This window comes from Pieris rapae, chromosome 13, assembly GCF_905147795.1.
Source record: "Pieris rapae chromosome 13, ilPieRapa1.1, whole genome shotgun sequence".
NCBI lineage: Eukaryota > Metazoa > Arthropoda > Insecta > Lepidoptera > Pieridae > Pieris > Pieris rapae.
The window spans coordinates 2576038-2598476 of NC_059521.1; the positions used below are offsets into that span (position 1 = coordinate 2576038).

Sequence of the window (22439 nt, forward strand, 5' to 3'; positions counted from 1 at the left end):
TATTGCTCGGCGGAGACACCTCTTGACATTTCGTTTAATAACAATCAACAATGGCGCATGAACTTTCCTGTCGAAACTATGGCAAAATATGAAATGATTTTTGTATACAGCTTCAGTATTTGAATTTTTCGGGTCGGGTTTTAAAAGATATTAAACAACGCGAAGTGATATACAACTCGACATATTTATTATTAATAATTATATTTCAAGTACTATATTAACAAAGCAACATAAAAATAACATTATTTTAATAATTTAAAAATTTTCCAATATTTTTTTAAAGGTTTATATTCTCTAGAATTTAGTTTTAACTAGACATAAATACAACGAAATTTCATTCTCGTCACTAAAATTAGATAGTATGTGCTGTGATGATCGAATACAGGCTCAATCGGTCAAGTTTCGATTTAACTTTAACGTGTTGCTTACTATAAAACGAAAACCCCGATCTAAAAATGTCATAGGCCGCGTGGTATATATGATCCAGACGCAATACCAAACTGAATAAAGATTAAAATTATCCCTCATAAGAGGTCTAAGGTCATTGTTGAAAAGGTACACCTTCTGACCTTTAGCTCGTGTGACGTGTGTTAGCGTTGCCAACACCTGTCTAGGTGAGCCGGCAACGCGGACTGCTGCAATCCAAATCTGCCGCGACGGCGCGAGGCGGGCGCATGCGTCGTACGTTCCAAAAAATAAATTCTCCCGCACTGCTCGCTGTACGCTCGTCGGCGCTGCGTGAAAATTACGGCCGCGAGTGTTTATGGGGTGTGGTCGTGAGTGGATGCAGTGATCGCTCGGAGAATGTGTCCAGGGCTGCGTCCGGGCCCGGCCTAGCCAACGGCGGCGGCATGGCGCCGCGCGCCGCCCGCGCCTGTCATCCCTATAACGCACCATGACCGACCTGCAGGCAACCTTCGAGTTCTCCGTTGAACTGTACAAGTTCTACAATGTCGATCTCTTCCAACGGGGGTAAGTAAGAGTAGGATGGAAGTTGACAGAACGACATTTCAGCGGAGAGCGTATTTGATAAGACCACGAGTGATAACAGGTGATAAGGATATCGTGACAAAAACTGGCCTAGAAAATTTCCTTCAAAGAACACAAGAGAGCTTTAATTAGTCGCATGATTTCAAAGCATTAAAAGCTTTTGACATCTATTTCTCGCGAGTCTTCAGAATTAGGGCAACAGCCATTCGCACAAATCAAGTGCTACATCGCTTCGTGTACTAGAAAATTCATATAAGGACTATTATGCAACGTGCTTTTTATTATATTACAGTAATAAAAAAAGGCATACAATAATAAATTATGGTATTTAATCGTGGTTATATTATATTCTAAGTAAAGTTATTGTGAATTAAATTCTATGTATAGAGAGAAAACCGAAAATAAATTGGATTGAACAGAACCATCGAAAATAAGATTCAGACGTTTTAAAATCTGTATTAAAGAACTATAGAATATTTAAACTTTACAAAAAAGAGACCGCTGTTAGCGGCAGATCGAAATAGACATCTCAGTCGTCTTTAAAGACGTCTTATATGATATATTTTATATATGAATAGGACTTATTCCAGTCAATAAACAATTGTTCAGTAATCGAATCGAAGTTCTATCCAAATCGAACTATACCACAGGGCTATATGTGTGTAATACACATAGAAACATACAATTTTAATTATAATGTCGTGAAATTAAATAGGGAGTTATATCCTTTGGGAGAGCACCGAGACAGATGGATGAACTTTTAAGTTGATTAGTATAAATTCCAGTAATTGTACTGTGCAAATTTCTGCGTCCGTATCATTGGTTTTCCTTAGGTTCATGATATCGAGTTTTCCTTATCAGGTTATGATTAACCGAGTACGCAATTAATTGCCAACATATGGAGAGTCGATCAACCTTTTCTTTTAAATACGAGCAGAGGAGAGGTTTTAGAAGTTGAAAAATCAAGTTGAATTACTAAATGCAACGTCTTGAAACTTACCTGCCCATTGTGAATTAATAATAATAAAAAAATCAATCAAAATCTAAAAAACCAATGACAGACACCGATTAACTAATCGTTAATTTAATAAATATTCGAGCTACAGCGTTCAGAAGGATATTATCGTATGTTTGCAGTGCTGTACTGACTTTTGTGAATAAAAAATGTTCAGTGATGAGTTACGTTAAATAGAGAGTTATTTATTCAAATACTAGCGACCCGCCCCGGCTTCGCACGGGTGCAATGCTGATACTAAATACACTACAAAAAATCTGTGAACGTTGTATATAAAAATGTGGGTTTGTGGGTGACTCCTCTGTAGACCTTTTCAATGTGTACAATACTTAGTACATTATTTTGATAAAACTCGTAGGGTTCAGCCTGCGTTTGCAATGTAAGCGGAAAAAATGTAATTATTTACGACATCACATTAGAAACCTCAACAATAACAGTACTTCTCCACTATTTAATGGATGTTATTATACATATAAACCTTCCTCTTGAAGCTTTTTATCTATTAAAAAACCGCATGAAAATCCGTTGCGTAGTTTCAAAGATTTAAGCATACAAAGGGACATAGGGACAGAGAAAGCGACTTTGTTTCATACTATGTAGAGATAGTTCTAGCGGCGAAGTCAATGCAGTTCGTTTCTTCTCGTCTAAGTAACTGAGACGTCTACTACCTCGTCCTCAAAATTGCGAGTTGAGAAGATTTTTTTATATTCTGTCAACTTATACGACTATTATTTTGAATTTGGAATAGTCTGCATGTCGCTTCAAAAACTCTGTAAAAATGTCAAAGAGTTTTTCTTCTTTAAACAATACATGTTTTATATAGATGTTTTCGTGTTTTTATAGAACAGGGGGCAAACGGGCAGGAGGCACCTGATGTTAAATGATACCGCCGACCATGGACACTCTCGATGCTAGAAGGCTCGCGAGTGCGTTGCCGGCCGTTTAAGAATTTGTACGCTCTTTTCATGAAGGACCCTAAGTCGAATAGGTTCGGAAATACTTCAGTGGGCAGCTAAACTAAAAGCAAAATCCTGTTTCTACATCTGCAAATAGATTTACTGAACGTCATAATTCAAAGCTTAAAGCTTAAGCTTAAATTATATTGAATTGCAGCTTGACGTAATGACGTTATTACGTTAACTGTCTCGAAATGAGATACTGCCGTAAGTGCATTTAAAGTGGAAAATTTTATGGCCGAATGGTTTTAAGCCTATATTCCGTCGACATAAGTAAGAAAATTGCAAAGCTATATTTGTGACTAGTTTTAAAATACTTAACTACGTCCATGGTCCCGAATTTGTAAAACAGTATTATACTGTCCCGAGCCTATTTATATAGGGGATTTCCTTTGATAACTCAAGGTAATCATATCCTTGAAGATAATCACTCTGTGTGAATTATCCCAATATATTAGTTTATTTTTAAAAACTTAGTATTAAAAAAAGGTGTGTTTTAGTTTCAGTCGAATATTAAGAGGAAATATTGTGGTGCATAGTTAATATTTTTTTTTATAATTCAATTCAATTTAACACGGGTATTATTTAGTTTCTCACATCGTGTCTGTCGCCTACGCATCTCTATTCTTAGTTTCGTTTATCCTAAACAATACGAAGTACCATTGATTTAAAATGCTAGGGTCAATTATTACACATAACAAATATCACAATATAACCATACAATGTAAATTTGAATAAAAAAGCCAAAACTAATATTGAACATATAGTACTGCAGGCCTAGACAAATGGACATCTAATATCGTAAACGAAAGTAGAATAGAATCAAAATGTATGGGAATGACATTTGTTACGTCATCTACCTTATCGCAAATACAGCGATCGTTTTATTTCGCAGCCAAGTGGCATAGTTCTGTCATGATTCGATTATCGCATTGGATAAACGAAAGGCGTCGTTCGCTACGCCATACAATTCGTAGCCAAATGGCACATTTTGACAGATAATGTAAGCATCAATCGTATCGATTAAGCGATGACAAATCGTCCGCTAGGACCCTGTAGATAACCACAAAAATGGCGGTTGTTTAGTCAGCTGTATATATATTATTGGTAAACCAAACCATCTCTTTATATTTATTTTTAAGAATTTATAAGTACCTTCGTGGTAGGTATATTCAAGAGTAAATAATAAATAAATAAAAATGTTTTTCCAAAACCAAATCATCTCTATATTATTTTAAAGAATTTGTACATAATACATAAGACTAAATAATAACTAAAATCGTTTCTTTTTCAAAATCAAACCATTCATATGTATTTTAACCTTCTCAACGTCTGATGGGTTGCCCTAACAATTACTGTAAAATCACCCGATTTAAAAAAAAATATTTCGTTTGTTAAAATAAATACAACAAATACAATTTAAATAACAAATATAGAAACATAGACGGCTAAAATCATTACTCTTCCTTTTGGCTTTGCCGTAGTCGGGTAATAACAACAGAAACTACACATTAGTCATTAGTTAAAAATTATCATATATGTAGCAATTGTCATGATAATAGCAACACCAAGATTGTACTTGTCAACAGCTTATCAAAATGAACTGACAGCGCGCGAATATTGTGGTTTTTTCACATATCTATCGCATATCTAACGCAAATGGAAAACGATGCAACGTTAACCGAACTTAGGTCCGTTTGGCTAGGCATCGATTTGCGTTCACGACAGATCGTGCGTATTATTCGATTGCGAAACGTTTGATAACGAATGCCACTTGTCTAGGGGGGCTGGATGGTTGAATAATAAGCTATAAACTTATGAACTATAGAAACTTAACATAAATAATAATAGTATATCATTATGATCTGTTTAAATAATTATTAGGTTGTGGGCGTGTCTTTGTAATAATAACAATTAAATATGTATAAATAAAAAATTAAAACTAGTCCCTGTAGCAGCATCTTAAATGCTGGCAGCGTTTTCGTTCAGCGTTCTCTTTCATCGTTTCTACCAGTAGTATCTACCTACAATATATCCTGGTATATATTATATATCTTCTATCTACCAGGCGCCACATCAGAAAACTTCTAGTGGTGGTCTCGGAGGCTGGAGGTGTAAGGCTCAGGAAACGCAAGATTTTTATTTAGCGGATTTCATCATCAAAATAAATTAAGTAAAACAGCATTCCGATAAACCAACAATAATTAGAGTTAGAGAATTTGTTCAATACATGCATCAACCTCTAAGCCACCATGTTTGTGTAATTTGTTTGCCTTGGCTCAATATTAATGTCGAATAAAACTTGACCGTTAACACCTTCCCGTAGCAATAACCTAATTATTGGCACCACGCCCAAATACCGTAAATGTTTTAAGAGTCCATTGCTAGTTACAGTTCTAACGTGTGTGTAATATTAAACAAATTCACGAAAGCACAACACATGAAACATTATTTTTGTAACAAGTCCGTGATTCTAAGATCTTCTTCTCAGATCTCTAAGATCTAAGATCCATAGAAGAAGATTCTATTATATTCCAACTTAGACTCAGGACTGATCTGAGCCTATCGTCTTAGCTATCATTCAAAGAGTTTAAAGTAATCATATGAATGCACTCGGAGACATTATTAAAGGACAGTTCCCCTGCAAAGACAGATTATTTTAATTCATAAATCTCAGAATCCCTCCCGTTTCTTGCTCCTAATGAGCTGAAATACGAATGAAAATCAAAAAAGCAAGTTTACACAGTTCAATTTGGGCGGCAACGCACTTGCGAATCTTCTAATGGGTCCGTCCATGGGTGGCCGTTTAACTTCTATTACATAAAACAATTCACGTAAATGATATTTTTTTTTGTTTGACGTGTTACCGGACAACGTATGTGGAGCTGTTTTGTAGAAAATTATGTAGCAACGAGATTAGTTTGTTCCAAATTGGTTTTTATACTAAGCTCACCAAAGTACGCATTTATACTCAAAAACCGAAGTACTGCATAGGACTGAAAAAAAAGCAAAAAGTGAATGACCTCTGTTCAAACAATGCTTCCAACTTGCACGATACAGCTAATATTTACCCAGTATTTCTTGACATGACCCATTTCTATCCAACAACACATAGACAAACTGTTTGCTACTAAAATGTTTATAGACAATCCTGCATTGTTTTTAAAAGGTTTTTGCCGTATGCCTGAATTTTGTTAATATTGTAACGAAAAGTGGGCTGCGGGCGATTGATAGGCTTAGGACACTTAAAATAATTGAACGGATGACTTTGTGAATAAAAAAGTTCAGTTTACAGTTACATTGAATTGAGTGTAATTTATTAATAATCAATGTAAAATTTGCTACTATGTAATTTCAATTCACAGTCGATCGCGTGAAACGAAAACGTCGTCGAAAATTGAGATAGGTTCACTGTCGGTATCGCTTTGAACATTGTTAGCTAGTACTAATGCTGGCAAAGTGTTAGTTATTGAAGACGTTCTAAACTAACAGCATTGATTTCGCCGCTTGAACTATATATGAATAAATAGCTCTCAATTAAACGTAACTGTTAACTGAACTTTTTTCATTTACAAAAGTCAGTAAAGCAGTTCTACAATGGCAAACAGTCGATATCCTTTATATAACGCTGTATGTCGAATCTTATATCTTTAAACGAGCAATTCTTGTTTTTAATAATTCCAATTTCCAATTATATATATATATATATATATATATATAATTGGAATCTCAGGATGGGCTCCAACGATTTTCATGAAATTTAGTATACGGGGGGTTTCGGGAGCGATAAATCGATCTAGCTAGAAATAAATGATAGAAAATAACAAAGACATCTATCGGCGAATAATAATACTATTTTTTTAAATTGCTTTAACGACACAACAACACTAAAGCTATTCCAGCATATATAATCTATGAACAATCATATTTCATCATTTTATTAGTATATAATTCGTACATATATATAATTTCCAAAAACACAATTTATAAAAAAATAAAAATACCGAGCAAAGCTCGGCCATCCAGGTACTATTTATTAGTTAACAAATAGTTAATCGCTGTCTGTCGTTTGTTCACTCACGACTTTTATCTGAAATATAACGTAAGCAGATTTTCTGCAATACCCCCCCCCCCCCCCCCTCTTTTTTACTGTTGTCAGAAAAAATAAGAAAAACTCAAAAATAATAGTACAGGTAAAGGTATTCATTTTTTGTAGGAATCCTCGAAAATACATTTCGTAAATAATAATGTTGACTACATAAGAAAATCAAAGACCCCTTACTTACACCTTCAGTGCTTACGACTTGAACGACACCTTAGCTAAAATATTAAATTGCCTTATAACTTTATGAAACTTGACTTTATTAAAAGTGTTAAAGAGTAGGGGTCCTTCATCTTATCTTTGATCCTTCAAGCACATTGTTTAAGCTTTTGAAGCTTTCAAAGTGAAAAGCCAATGAGGACAGTACTTATGAAACTAGATAATATTAATATTTTTATGCACGCACGCAGAGGTAGAGATATTTTTTTTCGGAGTGTTGCCTGGAAGAGATCGCACGAAAGTGATAAGGCCGCTTACTTTTCATTTAATTATGTCCATTATCTTTATATTTCTGCAACGAAGTCTAAATTTATTTATAATTAAAAAGAAATATTAATCTCATGTTGCATAGACACTAAACAATATTACAATTGGCTTTGTACCAATATGTTCCCATGATACCATAATCAGCACGTTGTATATTTCACATGTCAAAATAGTGAAATAGATTTGGTTCAGTTGGCTTGTTCATATCAGCTGTAATCTTAGTTCTAGCCAAATATTTCGACAATGCTTGGCTAGGTAGCACTACCCCTGCAGGTTGGGTATTGGTAGCAACAATCTTCCAAGATCACAGACTGCTTTTAATACAAAAGCTGAATAAGACGCTTTATTACGATCCTAATAATCCTATACACACAAATGAAACGTCAAACAATCTCGCAAATTTTACCAATACTAACTCTGTTCCAGGTTCTACCAAGTACGCATCGGTTTACGAGTCTCGCCGAAAGTACCGGTGCATATTGAGGCTTCTGTATCGAGTGGCAATGGAGCGGCGAGGACGGGGAGGCCGGCTGCCGCCGCCTGTCTCATTGGAGGCCTGGCTGCCTCTAGAACCTTCCAGATTATGTACAGAAATGAGGAGATCACTTTGCGGGACATTGTACACTTCAGAGCGCATTTGCTAGGTAAAAAGACCTCTCTATCTAAATCTTAAGTACCAAAATTTATTTCATGTTTAGGCACAAAGTACATAACAATCTTATATCACATACCCTCTACCGAATTTCATCTGGTTTTATACCACGCCATCTACAGTCATTTTTAACGAACTTGACGAAGAGTTGGTTTTTATTAAATAAAACACATATAATTTATTTTAATTCATAATTATAATTAACCACTTCTATTTAATTTTCGATTATAATGCTCGTATACAGTTTTGTCAATTCTGCTTGGTTCTTTGAAACAATCGCAAATAAATATTATCATTAAATATAAATAAACTGAATATAATTTATTTATTTATACGTTCTAAAACAATATGTATACCTAAAAAATATAAGACATATTAGACAATATGACAACACAAATTTAACACATACACATCAATTAGAACGTAAGTAATCTATCAAAGGAAAAACAAACATTTACAAAAAAAAACTATTTTATAATAACTTAAACTAAATAGATAAAAACAATAACAATAATAACCTTAAACTAAATAAACCTCATTAAGAGCACGATAAAAAAGATTACGGTAACTTGGCAGACTATTGTAAAACACAACAATATATTCACCGATGCTAATAATCAAGTTGTAAGAGTTTAAATGATTACACAACCTTTTTATGATTGAAGAAGTTTACACAAGTCGGGGAAAGATAAATCTGCTCATGGAGTTCCTGGCATTTCGCCACAGAGGATGACCTAATATGCAAAATGATTCTTACACATTTTGGGCCAGTGACATCTCGGTTACACGAAACGTTTTAGAAAACATAAAATGAACTACAAATATATAGCTCTGGCACAAAGAAAATAAGAATGAATGATAGAAGATTCAGACGTCAAGGCAGAATACGAAATTCCACCAGTATCACCTCGACGTTCGCCGTTCCACACCTGAGCGTTTTCAAGGCAGTTTTTGCCGCGCACCAACACTCTGTGGAACCAGCTGCGCACTGAAGTATAAATATGACACCAATTCCTAAAAGGCCGGCAACGCACTCGCGAGCTCTCTGGCATTGAGAGTGGCCATGGTCGGCGGTATCACTTAACATCAGGTGAGCCTCCTGCACGTTTGCCCACTGTTTTATAAAAAAATATATAAAAAAATCAAACTTCGTAACTGTTGGGTATTATTCGAGAGTTCTATAAAAGTCCCCAAATTTTGTTATCTAATTAAGAAAATATGTTTTTTTAGTAAAGTAGACTTTTGAATGTAATGGTCGGGCAACACATTTATATTTGAGCTGATCTAATCAGAAATACAATATGTTCTATTATAGTTGACAGTCGCAATCTAAAGGAGTCTCTAGAGAGAGCAGAATGGAGCCTTGGAGTGGAATTGTGGTGCAGCGAAGGTGTCCAGTCCAGTACTTTAGCACCTGTCTCCTGCCGCGTGCTGAAACTCCACTTCCAACCTTCGAACGGCTTGCATTATCATTTACCTGTGCTATTCGACTATTTCCACCTGTCAGCTATCTCTATCACCATTCATGCAAGCCTGGTCGCGTTGCACCAACCTTATATAAAGTAAGTGTAATTAAGTCAAACGTTTTGGTTATTTTAACAACATAAAATAACCAAAAGTTATATAGATATCATATATATGTATATATATATATATATTAGCATTATATATATATATTTAAAGTCATCTATATATGTATTTCTAAAAGTTAAGATTATCGAATTTATTAGATTTTTTTACATTTCAGCATGAAAAACTCATCACATAAGCTAATCTTGCATGCTCATTGTCAGTTTTTTAAGCTAATAAATGTCAGGAAATTCGTTTGTTACATGTCTCTCAGGAAAAGTATCATGCATTATGTTCAAAGTTGGTGAGTACGCATTTTAATAACTGTTGTCTATTACTCACAGGTTTCTAAAGTAAATTTAATAGGCTACATAGCTTAGTACTCACTAGTCAGATAGTCAGATATTATGACAAAGCAATAATGGGGAATTGAAACAAATACATTCGGGCCGATTTCCATACGACCTACACTGAGCGAGTGATCGAATATAGTAGTTGACAATTGACATTTACAGACAAGTAATAATAATAAAAAAGTCTTTATTCATTTTAAGTACATTTGCAGTCCTATGTGTAAGATTTGGAAACCCTTTTAAGTAAAAAAATACCTTTGTCAGCTTAATTCTACATTCCTTAAAATAATTACATTCTTTTACGTTATTTTATTTATTTTTCTACCGTTATCAACACGCCTGAGTGCATGAGTGTGTGTGTGTGGGTGCAAATGTGTGAGTGAGTGAGTCAGTGAGTGAATGAATAAAGTGTTAATTACATACTAGGTCTCAGAAGCAGCTCTAACACTGCATAGGATGTACTGGACTGTAAATAAATGAGGGTTTTCTAATAAACAGACTACCAAAGTTATTTAAAATAGGATTTTTATCATACATTTTTGATATAAAATTATTAAATACGTCAGTGGCTCTACAATACAACCTTTTTAGGTCTGTGCCCCAGACCTAAAAAGGTTGTATTGTATCCACTTGTGCCTGACACACGCCGTCGACTTTCAGGTTTATGACAAGCCGATGTCCTTAGACCGTTAGAGCAAATGTTAAATGGGTACATAGGTAGCACATTAGTGTACAACAGGGGATCTAACATCAGTCATAAGAGTCGCACACTGAAGCCACTAGGCCACTACTGCAATATTTGATATATCTGCGTAATAATTTTGCATCTGTAAGAAACTAAATTTTTAAAATTTTATATTTCTAGTACGCCTCGATCCAGCAAACAATGGGGTAAACTGATGAAAAGCGCAGGAGCGAGCTTCAACGCTTCTGGAAGCTTCGAGAATATTCTTTTCGGTTCTGGTGGCAAATGTGCTGGTGGGAATTCGAGCAAAATTGCACATGCCAGGTAGATTTTTATTCATTTCTCGTATTGAAACTGGACAAACATCCCTTCGAGTAGCTACTTTTTGATTAAACTGCCAATTTTGTTTTGTCACATTTAATTACTTTTCAAGTGTAAGGAGAACAATAATAATCAATCTCCAATACACTTTTTAGAAAGGGGATGGTGTGGCCCTTAGTAACCAAATCTTTGGGCCTGACAAGTCATCAATTTTTAAATTTAAACCATGCTGACTGTATTTTCACCACCGGTCCATTGCTTTTCCATACCAGGAAATTCTGATTAGGCATATAGAAAGAACTATCCAATGGTGTCCAACAGTCTGGGCGTATGTCGTTCGTTCACGCCGCTCACTCAAGGTTAAGACGAGTAATTTTTACGATACTTATACATAGTATACCTACTTTAGTATTTATCCCACAATACAAACAAAAAAAAGTTATATTCAAAAATTGCAATGTTATACAGGCCCCATGTTGTACAAGAAGCTGAATAAAATCCTGAATATTTATCCCCTTAAAATCAATGAATGTAAAATAAAAGTAGAATGGCTAAAAACTCAAAAATATAATGAAATAGAAAACTTGTTTCTTAATAAAAAATAATAAAAACCAATTGCAACAACTTTAATTTAATTCTACCTTCATTTAGTTCAATAAACAATAAAAATCTATAAACGTCTAATGGCAAACAACTTAACAAATTTCTTAATGACACTGTTAACCACAGAGAATATTGTGTATGTACCACATATGTAATGTTTGTTTTGAGTCAAATAAAGTAAATTTTTATTTATTTATTTTATAGTAGTTAATAGAAAGTAGAAATATTCGTATTGTTTTTCAGACCGTTTAAACTAATTAAGTTGCCTGTCTATCTTCATCACAGATAAAACACAATTTAACATAGAAAAGATAAAGAACTAGGTACACTTTAAAAGGTCAGACTATTTAAGTTTTAGTGAATAAAGCGTTTACTTGTTTTAAATACATAATATTTAATCGTTATATTGGATGATTGCAGACAAGTACATGCTGAAGTTTGTGGCATTCTTCTTGGATCATTAGAAGGCTTGCAGAGTGCGTTAGCTGTATGTGGTTCCACTGGAGTAACGTTAACTCCAGATGAATCATCTAACTCCATTGTCGGTGAAGTCGCTCAAAGAATGACAGATATCGGCGATCTTTGTAAGGTAAAAAAAAACCTTTTGAACTATGTGTAGCAGATAATGTTCTCAAAAAGAATATAAAGCTATTAGTGATATATTTAAAGGTTTTATATATTAAGGCAACATAAAAATGCTATGCTTATTATTTATCAATAGTCGAATAATGATATTATCATCACATTCCTTTCAGAAATCAGACGCTGGTCAAGAAGAGGAGTGGGCGATGGGGGCAGCACATGATATAGCGAGGTTATGTGCTGAGGTGACTCTTAGATGGCGTGCATTCTTACACCACACCTCCGATAGACCACACGTGCATCATGCGCTAGCTGCTAGACATCACGCTCTTCGGTAAAAATAATAGTTCTACAAACGTCATATTCATTTCGTATATACTAATGTATAAATATAATTAATTTACCTTCACTACATTAAGATTATATAAATTTATAATTTTACTTTGCTACAAAATGTGATTGTTTATTTACAGTATAAAGCGATTCGCTGAGTGCTTCTTTGTACTAGACAATCCGCGGCACTCACTGGCAGGTTGCTACGATAGTAATTATCAGTCATATCAAAGTGTAGGTGATATGGCGCGAAGATCCCGATATCTAGCCCTGCTTCCACCTTTGCCTGTACATTGCATAGCATTAGATGGTGACCCACATATAATGCCCATAATTTTTGAAGACAGGTTAGTATTTTTAATTTATTTGTAATTTTTGTGCATTAATTTATATGTTACATAAATTTTGATTGTAATCCCAAAACAAAACAACATATAAAATAAATGATTTCAGATATCAAGACACAGCAGAATTTGCTAGACGACGTTCTTTCTTAAACTCTAGTGCAAGTAAATCCGGCAGTGGTAAATATTTCAATTAATTCAATATTCTAATAACAAATTTAAAAATAGATTAATATAACGTATGACAAATTCAATCTCTTTTCAGATCCGTTTTTATGTTCCGAATCGGTGGGGGAGGATTGTGCTTGCAGCGTTAGCTCTATGATGGATTCAAGGAGGCCTTCGTCAGAAGCGTCAAGAGTAACGTTAACACTACCGAAAAATATGGATGTGTTAGAGCCACAATATACTACTGGGAAAGCATCTTCAAACGTTGTACAAGCAACACTAACTTTGGCTCCTCAAAAATCTGCACGTGGATCACCAAAAAGAACTGTAGTAAAACAAAGCGTTGTAGAACTTACAAAACCCCACAATAAAAATCTGGAAATTACAGGGCGAAACCGATATATAGTTCAAAATAATAAAATAACTGAAATTCAATTGCCACCAAATAATGCATTTTCTTCTTGCTCCATCCAACAAGGGCAGCAATTATCAAGATATTCCGCCTCAACACTATTAGACATCAATGGTGCAAAAAACGCAAATACACGTGCTGGCAAAGATAAATCTGATCGCAATGAAGTATTCAGTCAAAAACATGAAATAACAAGTGGAGTTAGCACTTTGCCTGCGAGACACAGTAAGTCGTTGGATCAACTACGAATATCACAAAATATGATTCCACTAAATGTTCAGACATTGACTAAGAACGTTAGAAATAACTCAAATGCATCAGTAAATTATCCTAAAACCTACGCAACTCCGCAGCAACCAAAACCAACCACACTTCCTAGAAGTGTAACAACTACTTCATATCCTACTAGTACAACTACAAGATGTGCTTCTAAAGGGGACGACTATAGAAGAAATATTAATGAATTCCGAGAAAAATACAAAAACCCTTGTACGCTCAACAACCATGGTGGCAACAATGATGTATTTCATAGCGTAGGATATAATTATAATGGAACTATCAAGTCGAATTCAAACCAAATTTACGGTTATGCTTTCGGTAATCAGGGTACAATGCAAGTTAATAATAGTATTCGTAATCCGCTAGAATTCCAAAGAGGCTATTCTGTAAATTTACCCCGTCCTATGTTGCCTCCGCGTAATTCTTATCCACCGGTGAGTGGGAAAACTCAAGTGACTGATAAAAGTAACTTAGTGTCAAGTAAGCAGCATGTTCATAGATCTAATTCTACGCATGTGTTTCATCAAAATGTAGACTCTCAACATATAGACATTGAAGCAGCACGAAATCAACTTAGACACGAGCTCAATTACTATTTACAAAAAGGTGATTGGAGCTATGATTTTACAACAGGAAGTCTTATTCACAACTATCAGAAAAAATCTAGTAAAAGCAGTGATGATAGTGGGTTTGTTATGACTTTAGATAGAAGTAGTGATGGTACATCCAAATCAACATATTCTAAGACCCCACCATCAACTCCACATTCAACTATGGCCTCGGTCAGACAAAAAAGAAGTCGCTCAAAAGAATCGAAACCAAATCAGGCAGGCAAAGAAACAGCAAAAATAAACTCCAGTCGTGATTCATTAAGCAGTCACCATTCAATAAGATCAAGAGATAGTAAATCAGATCGCCATACATCTAAATCAGATCGAAGCACTCCGAAGTCCGATAGAGCTACTCCAAAATCAGGTAAAGCAACACCTAAGTCTGGTGGAATCACTCCACGATCTGGTTTAGCTACACCCAAATCAGGCAGGGCTACTCCGAAGTCTGGTTTAGCAACACCAAGGAGTGGAAGGTCAAGTGGAAAACCTGATAAACGCTCCAAACATAAACCCTCAGAGAAAATGAGTCAACTTATGTCGGAAGCTGCATCTTCGTCGAGTGATGAGAGTATACCATTTGAATTAAGACGGTTGGAATCCTCAGCTAGCGTTCCCTACAGTCTAGATCATGGCAATGAATTAAGACATTGTAGAAGTGCAGCATCCGTCTTAGATGAGCCAAATTTGAATAATACCTTTGGGTCTGAATCACTCCCCAACTTAGCACCACCACCTGCTGCATTTGACTCTCCGCCCTTAGATATCACAGATAAAGATTTTAAGATATTGCCTCCAGAGAATTTTCTTAATAAAGAGGATAAACTGAGCTCGAGTTCTACTTCAAGCTTAAGTGAACAAAGCGGATGGGTCTCAAGCGGAAGAAGTTCGGGTCCATCATCTCCGGATAATGGTAGTAGTGTAAACCAGAACGTTCCACCGCCCATTAACCCAGTTAATCCAAAAGAAAGTAATAAAGTTTATGAAACTCCTACTGAGGCAAGAAAACGAGATAGTGAGAAATTAAGGGACTTCAAAAGAAGTGTCCTCAATGGCGAACAACTAAGAGAAAGATTAATGAAATTAGCCGTAAAAGTTGAAGATAATGTGCCGGAGGATAAAATTGAGTGCTGTGATAAAGAAGTCTGTGAAGAGTGTACAATTTGTAGTGATTCTATATGCACCGATAGTCAGTGTGAATATAATAAGGTAATGCAAAGTAATGGAATTGATACAGGCTGTACATCTGATACCTGTCCTGCCGCTTGTAAGCAGTGTTCAGAAGTTAGCAGTAAAGTTAATCAACGACATAACTCATTCAGTGCGATTCAAGGCAAATCGTATGCATCGACTTCAAAATCAAGTGAAGGGGCTGTGAAAAAATCTCAAACAATTGCAGATAATTTACACCCTTACAACAGAAAGGAGCTTCCTCCAAAGCCTGAACCACAAGCAAAAACATCAAATACATTAGATAAAACAAAGTTGAGAGACAGGATTCAATATACAGAGAAACTAATTGCAGCTGAAATCCGAAGTTTGACCGTTGGCCGACCCTGTAAGAATCATAAAGGTGGTCCAATTGCAGCAGTCCAAAAGTATCAGGGTAAAGCAAAATCAGAACTAAATTTAAGCCATTTTGAAGGAGACAATGATTATGAGCATTTGCCACCTCCTCAGCAGTTTAGAGATGCCCCGCCACCTCCGGACCAATTTAAGGTATTTATAACAATAGGTTTTATTTTAGGTATTTTATATAGGTTTCTAATATTAGCTAAGTTAGAATGTATACCTATTGCTTTTATATTAATATCACTTAAATGTTCATACCTAATATGAAATCGAAGGCAAATCCATTAATATATTTTACGTTCGTACTTATTTTAACTACGATGGATAATAATATATTCACTTTTTCTAGGACCCTCCGTCGAAATCGCCTATGCTCAGCCGACAAAGCAGTAAGTCGTCAACACCATCCAAATCCAAAAAAATGGAACAGCCACCAAGTCTCCAATTAGATAATCCACTATATCATGTTTGTGAAGGTAAGTCACTGTTTAAGTAGTTTAGTTGGAAATAAATAATTAACAGTTTTAATTATGTACCCAATAAACACTAGACTGTACACTTAAACTAAGGACATTTTTGTATATTTCCAGGCATAATAGAGAGGAGAAAGTTACGGCCTCAAAAATCGTCAAGCGTGTCGGCCTCTTCAGCCACAAGCACTCTTAATAAAAGTCAAAGCACGGGAGAGCTTGCTTCTAGAAATGAAAATAATAAAGGTACTATCAGCACAAATATTTATACAGCTTTAAACAAACAATTTTTTCTTAAGAACATTGTGATAACGAATAAGGATTTGTACCAATACAACATTCTTGGCTGCACTGACCCCCGGGCCCCGGCAGAACCTTTGTGCGAAACCTGTGGAGCGCCTTGTTTTTAGGAAGCTTCATGTTTCTACGTATTTTTTATAACTTATCAATTTCGGCCGAAATATGTTTTCCAGTTTTATATACTTAGATTATATTTTTCTAAATAGGCAAAACCATTTCGCTTCTGCTTGCTTATTGAGGGAGAGGAACGGACGTAGCTTCGGCGGCATCCTCTAAAATTAAAGACGGACAAACAAAGTAAAATTAAATCACAAACGTAAATTTTATCTTGTACAGGCAGGCTTGTACGGCAGACGTGTACAATAAGCGAAATATATGTTTTGTAATTTAAATTTGCGCCTATTGTACTTTCGAACGAACAGTTGTATTTATTTATCAAAAAATAAATGTGTAATTGTAACAAAAATTATTCCGTATTACATTGTGTCATTCGGGAGTAATAATTCGCTGAGCAGCTAACTGAGTGAATGTTTTATGATAACGGTTAGATCTAAATAACGATAAATTAAGATTAAACAAAAAAATAGTTTTCGACGACGACATTTACTCTACCAATTTTTTTTTTTCAGAGCGAGAAAGCAATTTAGTGAGTATATTCGGCCTCGCGGAATCGGAAAGACTGTTTGTAAAATGTAGAGATGAATTTAGACAAAGTGTGAAATATCCTGGTGCAATATATTCCGACTTCCCACCGGTCGAAAATTCCTTGCCATACTTTCATATCAGCGATGAGTACAGAATGTTCAACCCAGAAGGTATATATATAAACAATTATTTTGATAAATTCTTCACAAAAACAACAGTTCTTTGATCATTTATCGCCGGAGCATTTCAGTTGGTCAGGCGTCATGGCGTCAAAAGACACCATGCCGGTAAACGTATTTAGATGCCGGATCACTTTAACAGCAAAAAGAATGATCATAGTTCTGAATATATGTTGTTTTATAGACGAAGATTAACATTTATTCGTAAAAACTTAATCAGTCTACTTCCCACTCTTTATTTAAAGTACTCTTTTTTAACTTTATATTGGATTACGTTCACAATGTGTTAAAAAGAAACGATAGACTTTATGCCTGATTTTCTTTCTTCTGAGGTCCATTATATGATACTCAATAAGACTTAAATAGTTAAATGATCTGCGATCTAACCACCGAGCAATTATATTTATCTTGATAACCAATTCCAGGCCTTCACATCATTGTTTGTGTCCATGGACTGGATGGGAATGCTGCGGATCTGCGTTTAGTTAAAACCTACCTAGAGTTAGGATTGCCTGGAGCTCGATTGGACTTCCTTATGTCAGAGCGAAATCAAGGAGATACATTTTCCGATTTTGATACAATGACGGATAGGTAAGATAACTCAGATCACCCAAACTATTTTCAGTACTTTTAAATTTAATCATAAAAAGACAATCGACTATTTAGTGAGTAAAGTAAGTTAACCTTTGCCTCGTATCCAAGAAAGAAAGAGCTGTAGCCGGTTCTCTCTTAAATAATAATTCTAAAACACTAAATCGTTAACATATAGTGGGGTCGGGCACAATAACCCCAATAAACAGAAACATTTTAGTTTGAACGACCTTGCTGAGGAACGACGACTAAACTTTTCAGGCTAGTTCAAGAAATACTTACGCACGTACAGCACGCTGGTGAACCAGCGAGAATGAGTTTCGTGGGACATTCCTTAGGCACAATTATAATTCGGTCTGCTCTGGCTAGACCACAAATGAAACCTTTCCTTGGACGTTTACATACATTCCTCTCTCTTAGTGGTCCACACTTGGGCACGTTGTATAACTCCAGTGGACTTGTAAATGCAGGTAATTAAACTAATTTATAAAATTGTACATGCAATAATCTATCTAATAGTGCATGCAATCGTGTGCAACTGTTGTTCAACTGTATCTAAAGCTTTAGCCTAGTGGCCCTGCTACCTTGGGTGACACCCGGTGCAGTAGTTTGTTTGTAGCAGCAGGAAGTTGGTGGTGTCACCCCAATAAATTTTAAATAAATTAGCAAGCAATTTATTGTTTGTACATTGTTCTTAAAGTTGAGAGACCGGGTGGGTGTCACTCCGAAAAAGGTGTCACCCGGTGCGGCCAGCCCCCGCCCACCCCTTTTGCTACGCAACTGCTTTAGACGCTAACGTATATCTAATACGCCTGACATACATATTTATATAAAATGTTTGTCAGTTTAACAATCGCGAGTCGAACTTGTCGCGGGTTGAAAAGTTATAAGGCTGACACATAGATGGATTCAGTAACTGCAGTGCTAGGAATGATAAAATATTGAAAACTAGACTTAAATTAACATTTAATCTAACCTGTTACAGGTATGTGGTTTATGCAAAAGTGGAAGAAGTCCGGCTCGCTTCTTCAATTGTCTCTGCGCGATGCATCGGATCCGCGGCGGTCATTTCTATATCGGCTTAGTGAAAGGAGTCAGTTACACCAGTTCAAGCATATCCTGCTCTGTGGATCTGGACAGGATCGTTATGTACCTTTACACTCGGCTAGGCTTGAGCTTTGCAAAGCGGCTGCTAAGGACACTTCGTTACTTGGACAAGCATACAGGGAAATGGTAACCAATGCAGAAATATAGTATTATTTATTTATTTACACTTCGTTGCAAAGAAACAAAAATAAAACCATAACAAAAAATTACAAGGAATGCAACGGATGCCCTTATCGCTAACAAGCAATCTCTTCCAGGCAACCCTAGTAAGAAAAGAAAACAATAAATAAAAATGATGAGTGCAAAAAGTGCATAATTGCATATAATCAAATAGCTATTGATTTTTTGTTCCCTCGTCTATGTAAAGTAGACGTGTACTTTTTCTAGTATCTGTTTATCAAGTAATAATTTGGAAGATGACTTTTCAGGTCCACAACATGGTGTCACCACTTGCAGCTCGTGCGTCTTCAGTAGCGGTGGTACGTTATGACGTTCAACACGCATTGCCCCACACGGCCAGCGCTTTGGTTGGCAGAGCTGCTCATATCGCCGCTCTCGATTCCGACTTATTTATAGAAAAGTTCCTTCTAGTCTCAGCCCTTAAATATTTCAGATAAAGCACAATGTCACTATAAATGTCGTTATAAATGGCAGTCAGGGGCCTTAGAATACATAGAGACGGACGTGATTGTTATCGTAATAAAATTTGTATGTCAAAGATCTATGCATGACCATTCTCATACAAATAACAATGACTTAAATCACGATGATCATATCTAGGGTCCCTAAGCGCGATTCCTTGGTTATACTCGCTTGCATTGAGGAATTTTTATAGGCTTTTATGATTACATCTATGGGTTGTACACTTATATCTATTATAAACTGTCCGGAACTTTATATTCACCGATGATAAATTAATTATTACCTTTATTAGAAATTACTTTTGAATCGGTTTTTTACTACTTAAGTGTAATATTTCCACTGAACAGCTTACGTCGTGGATTGCGTCGCTACAAATTCAAAAATCTGCTAGATTTATACGTTTAGCATTTTTATCATAAATAATTATATGACGTAAACCGTTCCTAGTTTAATATTATTATGGTTGTTAGAAAAACATGGTGCACACTGCAATTTTATAATTACATATTTCTATGTTCTAATAACACTCGTTTATTTACTGCAAAATACTCGCATTTCATGGCATTTATTCATTGCACTATTAAGTAATGATTTTATATTTAATCCTATAACTTAATCTACATATTTGATCCGGTGGTCGTCTGTCTACAACTGATTTACCTCTAAGATACAAGCTACGATTAAGGGTAATTAATAAAAAAGAAGTAGAAGCGATACTAAGCTCTAAGTATGACTCGCGTATGTCAATACGCGTTTATGACATACGCTAGGTATACTTATCGCTAAACCTAAACCTTACCCACGCACCATTAATAAGATTGCACTGGATCAAACAATGTAGATACTTAAAATATTTTCAAGGAATTATAGGTGCGTAATAAAATAAAACAATTTTAATTAGGTAAACTCTAAGACGGATCTTTACACCAATTTATTTAAGAGTAAGCATAGCAACTGTAGATAATTGTATTGTAGCTGGTAGGCTAAGAATGACATAATAATAAATTTTATTTAATGATTGTTGTGCGAACGGTGTCTTAGTCTGAGTGTCTTTGGGTAAGATTGAGTCGAGACTAATGCCCAAACCCAATAACCTATCTCAATCTATTTTTGATCAATGTGTGTGCCAATAACCAATCCACGGATTTTAATGGCCATCTGTCGATACAAGCTATTCATGGTAGGTAGGCATCGGTCTATGTGGATAGATCTTTGTATGAAAAAGACAGTTCAACTGGGTCAATATCCTATCATAAGATTTTAGTTACCAGTTTTTAAAGTAATTAAAAAGCTATTTGATATGTTTTAAACATATACATGTATATTTTAATATTATTTGTACGGTTATATTTACTTTATTTGGTTTATGTTGATAATCAAATATGAGTGTAAAGAGAGTAGAGATTGCATTCTATCCGTCGCCAAAACCGGATTGTCTTCGTAGGGTTTGGTTATTGGGATGCAGATAGGAGATCGATCGACCGCCACGGTCTGATCTCAGCTCGTTTTCATTCTAAGATTGTGGTTTAATTATTGGGTTCGGGCGTAAGGGTATGTGCACAATGACTCCCGTATGTCACTGTCCTATACATTTTTAAAATACGTGAGCCATACTTAGCGATAGGTTGCGGGACTTACGGACTTACGGGAGTCACAGTACGCGCTGAGTCGGCTCTGAATCTTATAATTTATGTCGTTATTCACTAAATGTGTTGTCGAAGCCCTATTCATACGTTGCATACAGGATATAGGAATAAAATTTTCATTCGCAATAAACGACAACGTTGGTATGTGAAAAAATAATTGTTTAATCCTTCTAGAAACTAGATTAATTCTCAAAAACTGATATTTAAATGCTTAACTATCACAATAGAAACATAATTAATGTATATATTTAAAATAAATTGATAAACTATACACCAGCTACAGGGTAGCCAGAAGGAAAAAAATATAATTTAAAAACTTCCATTTTTTTCTAATAGCTATTTCTTGTTTTAAGGTTTTATGTTGTTACCAACAAAAAAACTTTTTTTTTTCAGTCAACTAAAACATCAGGCCCCTAATTTGGCCATAGCCTTATTTAATACATAACAGGTAGAAATAAAAATGTAAATTTTATCGAATGTTAGACTGATCTTTAAATTATACGAATAATATCGGAACTTTTTTTTAGCGAGAGTGTTTATGAAAATAATATATTAACTTGGTCTGTCCATGTCTTTAAATGTAGATACAATTTTATACAGGGCTTCATTTTTAATATATTTGTTTTAAAGAATATAATATAAAATAAATATCATTGTGTCAGAGCGATAAACGATACAAACTTTGGGTAAAACAATAATCAAGATATTTTAGTCAGTTTTATATCATCTAAATTTAACGCCAATCAAGGATATCCATACAAATTATTTAATAACAAGCTGCCGTGGTGGCCATTAAAAAAAATATTAATGGATTTGTGTGGTCTGACAT

General features: G+C 35.2%; 1 protein-coding gene across 2 annotated transcripts; it reads left to right on the forward strand.

Annotated features, from left to right (window-relative positions):
- Positions 1–591: 591 nt before the first annotated feature.
- LOC111003761 lies at positions 592–21329 on the forward strand. 2 transcript variants are annotated; one of them, XM_045630842.1, is made up of 17 exons: positions 592–972; positions 7976–8193; positions 9517–9763; positions 10045–10074; positions 10989–11132; positions 12153–12321; positions 12488–12648; positions 12788–12994; positions 13101–13171; positions 13257–16177; positions 16380–16506; positions 16621–16746; positions 17430–17615; positions 18050–18215; positions 18477–18685; positions 19201–19448; positions 19751–21329. In XM_045630842.1, exons 1-17 carry the CDS (start codon positions 896–898, stop codon positions 19937–19939), a joined length of 5496 nt encoding a protein of 1831 aa, XP_045486798.1. In that variant the 5' UTR covers positions 592–895; the 3' UTR covers positions 19940–21329. The 2 variants fall into 2 exon arrangements, with proteins under 2 accessions (XP_045486798.1, XP_022130132.2); XM_022274440.2 differs by lacking the exon at positions 10045–10074.
- The last annotated feature ends 1110 nt before the right edge of the window (positions 21330–22439 follow it).